The 5,783-nt window shown below is 41.3% G+C and overlaps 1 protein-coding gene across 1 annotated transcript in view; it reads left to right on the top strand.

Annotated features, from left to right (window-relative positions):
- The window catches only part of SPC25 (SPC25, NDC80 kinetochore complex component), a 6,734-nt gene extending 1,346 nt beyond the window's left edge, over positions 1-5,388 (top strand). Inside the window, exons 3-6 of the mRNA XM_006025603.1 lie at positions 523-669; positions 1,223-1,327; positions 3,309-3,407; positions 5,095-5,388. Of these exons, the coding sequence (XP_006025665.1) occupies positions 523-669; positions 1,223-1,327; positions 3,309-3,407; positions 5,095-5,219 (476 nt within the window). The 3' untranslated portion in view covers positions 5,220-5,388. The remainder of the gene's footprint in view (positions 1-522; positions 670-1,222; positions 1,328-3,308; positions 3,408-5,094) is intronic.
- Positions 5,389-5,783: the final 395 nt, after the last annotated feature.

Raw genomic sequence — 5,783 nt, 5'->3', positions numbered from 1 at the left:
AAGCAGGGGCTGGACCACCTGCCCCCCTTCCTCCCCCCGCCCTTGCACTCAATTTTAAGGACCCCCCCCCATGTTAAATGGGGGGGGGGGACTTAATTTTAGATTTGAGTAAATACAGTAACTCATTCATTTGAGCTTAATTATTCACCTTCAAATGTTGGAACTAAAATTTGCAACTTAATTGGCAATTAATATCTGTACATCATGTCAGTGGAGACATCTAATGAAGCCACAGTGTTAAAATGACAGGAAGCCTAAAGCTGTGCAATTCTGTCACTGAAAATAAGCCAACTAGAATGTGTGGATAGTCATGAGGTACCAGAATGCCTCCACTTAGAATTTTTTTGTGGCTTTTCATCTAAGCATGTAACCAGAACAGATCAGATTTTATATTTGTACTTGATGTTCTCGGGAGAAAGTCTGCCTCCTACACACAGTATATATGTGCATAAGCGTTTCTTAGACTGGGGACTTATTTAGCTAAGCATTAATTGTAAATATTTGGGTTTACTCTTCTCACAGAAATCCTTCAAGAGAACAAATGCATTGCAGAAAAACAAGAAAACTTGGCACAAACAAAATCCAAAATTAAGCAGGAAGAAGAACAAAGGAAAGACTTGATGGAGAGCATCAGATTGCTTAAGGAAGAGTTGATTAGAAAAAAGGAAAGTAAGTTGTAGAGCTGATAAGTCTCCAAAACACTTAGGATGTGAAATCACCTAAGTGTTTGCGGGTGGCTTTGCTTTAGAGCAATAGATGAACATACATATTTAGAGTTGGTACTTTGGTGCTGCCATGGTATAGATATTAATTATTTGGGATGCAAGGATAATGTGCTATTGTGTTTGAAGCATTATATATGTAAATATTCCATTATTAAGGGAACAATGAATTAAAACAAATCCTGTAATTTCTCAATTTAATAAGCAGTATATTTTTGTAATTGGCAACTACATCAACAATGCTTTCAACAGCTGAGTATATTATAGCAACTTTTTATTGTTAAAATAGCTTTCAGAAACAAACAGGCTAGAGTGCAAAAAGCTTGAACTGCTCAGAGTAAAATGAATAGAAATAGCATAGCTGTCAAGAACTAGAAATTTCTTTTTTTTTTACCAGAGGAAAAATACTAACAAACTCATTCTTGGGAAAATTTTCTGTTCTAAAAATTTATTTTTAAATGCTTTGCTTTTGCTTACTGTAGCTCTTTAATACATTTTAGTTTTGTCCTCTAAAAACAAGGCCGCTAAGGAGAGGGTGGAAAGACTATGTAAATCTAAAGCACTGTTTGAAGAGCGGCTTGCATTAGAAATACGCAGAATTCATGGTAAGTTTTCCTGTCAATTTGTACTCTTTCAGTGGGATTGTTGCTGGATTAAATATGAAGATCACCTAGCGAACACATTGTCTCCTGTTACATAAGCATAAAGGAATTTAAGCCTCACTTCAAACAAAAGTCTAAACTTACCAAACGAAGTTAAAACCCTGGACTGTGTTGTGTTTGATCATACTGCTTCTTTTAAAGTGGATTTTTAAGTCCCTTTATAGATTTTGTTTAAATGATTCTTTATACTTTGAGTCATTTCTTAACATACCTATTAATTGACTCACTCCAGTTCAGGGGTGGGCAAAGTCTGGCCTGTGGGCTGGATCGGGCCTGCGGTGGATTCCATTTCCCAGCAGCCCCTGACTGCGTTGCTGCAGCTGGTTTCCATGAAGACCCCAGAAGCGGCAGGACTGTGACAGTGCAGGGCTAGAGAGACTGGCTCAAGCAGCGCTGGCAGGGCACACAGCTGGGCAGGGAGGTGCTCCAGGGATGGGGCCAGGATCTTGGGGTGGTGACAGCATGGGCCAGAGCCAAGGCAGAGCTACAGTCTGCTGTGTGCAGGCAGTAGATGGTAGTTCTGCCCTGGCTCCAGACCACCTTGTCACCACTGCAAAATTCTGGCCCCAGAGCAGCTCCCAACCCAGCCATGTGCCTTGCCAGCGCTGCTTGGGCTAGTTTCCATGGAAACCCTATCACTGTCATGGCCCTGCTGCTCCTGGGGTCTCCATGGAAACCAGCCACAGTGATGCAGGCAGGGGCTCCTGTGAGTCTGGCCACCGGCCCAATCCACCATTTTGCCCATCTCTGCTCTAGTCCATTGGTGCCCAACATTTTCGCCTAGTGGTCCACACTGGCAGTGCTCAGTCCGTCAGCAGTCTGATCCAGCCAGTGGTCTTGATACAATGCAAGCACTATCTGGCTGCGGGGGTGGCAGACAGGCTGGCCCTGTACAGAGGAAAGGGACATGGCCTGGCTGTGTGAGGAGGCGTAGCCAGGCCCCGACCCAGCCTCATGAGGGAGAGGGGGCATAGCCCACCCCCAGTGAGAAGGAAGAGGGTGTGGCTAGGCCTGAGCAAGGTGAGGGCATGGCCTGACCCCAACCTGGCACTGCAGAGTGCAGGGGGCCTGGTCTCAATCCAGAAGCAGAGGTTAAAGAGGGGGGCGTGGCCCGGTCCTACAGTGGAAGGGTGCATAGCTTGGCTTCAGCAGCTGTGCAAGGAATGGGGTTTAGGGATTTGGCAGGGGGGAGGGTGGCTGTATTAATGGCCACTGCTGCCCAGCTGCCTAATTTCTGGACCCATGGGGAGCTCTGCAAGCCAGATATGATAGCCCTTTGGACCACATTTGGTCAGGTCAATTTCCCTGACAAGTTAGACACCATCATTCTCATCAGTAGACAGAAAGATGGTTTATTAAAAAGTTGCATCTTGTGTATGTATATATCGTTAAACTCTTTGCTGTAGTATATTGACATGATTCTGTATGTGTTTTGCTCAATCATATTCAGTGTGAAAGAAGTGTGTTGCCACTGTATATTGCAAATGACAGATTTTATCTCCCTGCCATAAAGTCTTACTGCTTCTGGCCACAAAGGTGCAATAAGATAAACAGCTATAAAACTTTCCGACAAAATAGTATTTACTGACTAAAATCTTTAAAGATTGGTAGAAATAAATAATTTAGATCATATAAATTAAAATGGATTTATACTAATACAACAGTAGTTTTATTTTGTGGTCTCACTCAAGCTGTACTTAACTGTCAAATAGGTAGAGGGGCATGCAAGTACTTCAGGCTCCAAATTTTATTTTCTGTTTTAAAAAATGAGAGAGATGTGGTCAGATTCACTAAACGTGTCACTATTTTCAAAAATACATTTTAATTACTGACTCTGAACCACAGCTTACTCAATTGACCATCACTTAGTCTGATAAGGCAAGGTAATGGTTTGGCAGAAATCTTTTTCTGTTTTTGCTTTTAGGTGAACAATTGCAGTTCATATTCAGATGCATTGACCACAAAGATCCTGACAAGCCTTTCATATTCACTCTTTCTGTAAATGAGCAGGGAGAATATGAAGGTATGTGTTGATTTCAGCTAATCATTTTGTTTGCTTTTTAAATCACTTTGCTTCTCATATGAAACTTGTTGTGAAATATACTTGGACATCTGTATGCTTACACTCTAGCACGTTTAAATGAGTTAAAAAACTTCTGACTAGGCCTACAGATTACACCCAAAAAGTACCTTTCTTGTCCCTTCATTTCCTTTATTTTACTGGAAGTTTTCTTTCCCCTCCCCCTGCTGAAAATTCAAGCCTTTTCTGAGATCGCCCAACCCAACTGTCTTCATTAAGAGTTCATTGCTGCTTCTTTCCTTCCCTACCCAAAAGTCCTTGAGAATTAGTCTTTTATCTTCTTCTCCTTAAAGAATAATTCTGACATCTAGCTTTTAAGCAGTTGTTGCTGCTTACCCTGTATGCATAGGTTGTGGTAGTTGATGGAGGATTAAGTGTCTTTGTACCCTCAGGCTTTCTATACCACCATCACCTGTATGTGTCCATGAGAGACAGAAAAGATGGCTCTTTTATTCAGCCTAACTTACTGGCCAATGAGACAGGTGAAGGAAAGCTCTGAGGCACAGTCTGGATGCATTTTTCAGTCCTAGCTACTGTCTGTCCCCAGCCTTACAGAGTATAAAACCCAACACACACAGAAGTTTTGCTCATGAATGTAAAGGTACAAATCTTTACCAGTGCTTGGAGACGACCTAAATAGTGCTCTAAGCCTACTTATTTTCCCTTTTCAACTTTCCATAGGATGGCAAAACACAGAAAGATGTAGCCAGGATTAATAACAAATAGTTACAAATTAGAATTTTCCCTTGGCGCTGCCTTCCACACAACATGCATAAACCCTAGACTTGCTAGTTTCCTAAGAGTACATTTTTATTAAAAAGCAGAGAATAAGGGCCAAGTTCTGTCTTGCCTTTTGTGCAAATCTGCTGGCATATATTAATTTGGCCTTAAATATCACTTTAAACAAATAGTGTTTGAATAGAAAAAATGAGGATGTTACTGTGTAATGGCTGTGTACAAGATGGGTGAATTAAAGTTTCCCCAGCTAAGGAAACAGCATTTTCTCAGAGTTTAGAAGCTGCTTTTTCCACTCAAAAGTGATTACTCCACTTTGCTTGAAGTTAATTGTCATAGTGTTCAAGAAAATGCCACACATCCCTCTGTATTTAATAATAAGGGATTTCTATTTTCAGTTTCACGTCTAAACTGCTCTCTTCCAAAAAGTCTTGTAATCTTTCTCTCTTCCCCTACTACTCAACCTCTCTGTCTTTTGCTGAGCTACATCAGTCCACACACCTGCAGAGCAGCAGAAATGCTCAGGAATACATTGAAGGTTTTGAGTCAGGCAAGAAGTGCTGTGATAATCCAAGTAGCAGCAAAAGCAGTGGCACAAGGGGAAGAAGTAGGCACGAAAAAAGTGTGTCCTTGGACAAGGCCCCACTTTTTCCTTGCTAAAGGTTATTCTCTGGAAGTTTTAGACTTAAAATAGACAAACACTGTACTTGCAAAGGTAAAGAAAATGGTTAGGATGTTACTAAGACTTATTCTTATACGAATCTGAAAAAGAGACATTGTGAAATAATTGAGTCAAACTTTTCTTCTGGGCAAAAAATCTTGAGATTGAGGGATCAGTGTATGAATGGCTGCCTCCTTTTAAAATTAAAAAGTTTTCACATGTATTTTCTTCTAGTGGTATCCTGTTTTCCTCCCCTGGACTGCATGGCAGACCTCCAGTTAAAAGTGAGAGAAACCAACAACTTCTCTGCATTTGTTGCCAATGTCAGAAAAGCTTTCACAGCTTTATCATATAAGTAATCTGTAACTGTATATATGTGCAAAACTGGCTTTATATCTCTCTTCCTGTCCCTGGGAGCATTCACAATTTTTTCCCGTTTTCATTAACCTAAAAGGAGAGCAAATATGCTTATACATGGTTTTTAATATTCTCTTTTCTAAATAAAGAAAAAAATGTTTTTGTAAATTATCCTTACCTAAAGGCATGTTGGTGGTATTTCAAAAACAATGTAGTCTAGCAAATAGACTACATTCTTCTGGGGGAGACCTTGTTTCCCCTAGCGCCCCCCGGGATAACAAGGAATAACGGCCATAAGTTGTTAGAGAGTAGGTTTAGATTAGACATCCGTAGGAACTACTTCACAGTTAGGGCGGCTAGGATCTGGAACCAACTTCCAAGGGAAGTGGTGCTGGCTCCTACCCTGTGGGTCTTTAAGAAGCGGCTCGATGCCTACCTGGCTGGGGTCACTTGAGCCCAGTTTCCCTCCTGCCCAGGCAGGGGTCGGACTTGAAGATCTACAAGGTCCCTTCCGACCAAATCTGTTTGCTTATTTGCTTTTAAAATACTTCCTTAGTTAAATGCCT

This window comes from Alligator sinensis, unplaced genomic scaffold (assembly GCF_000455745.1).
Source record: "Alligator sinensis unplaced genomic scaffold, ASM45574v1 scaffold143_1, whole genome shotgun sequence".
NCBI lineage: Eukaryota > Metazoa > Chordata > Crocodylia > Alligatoridae > Alligator > Alligator sinensis.
Note: the sequence above shows the minus strand (reverse complement) of the source record. Positions and strands in the feature narration are given on the sequence as shown.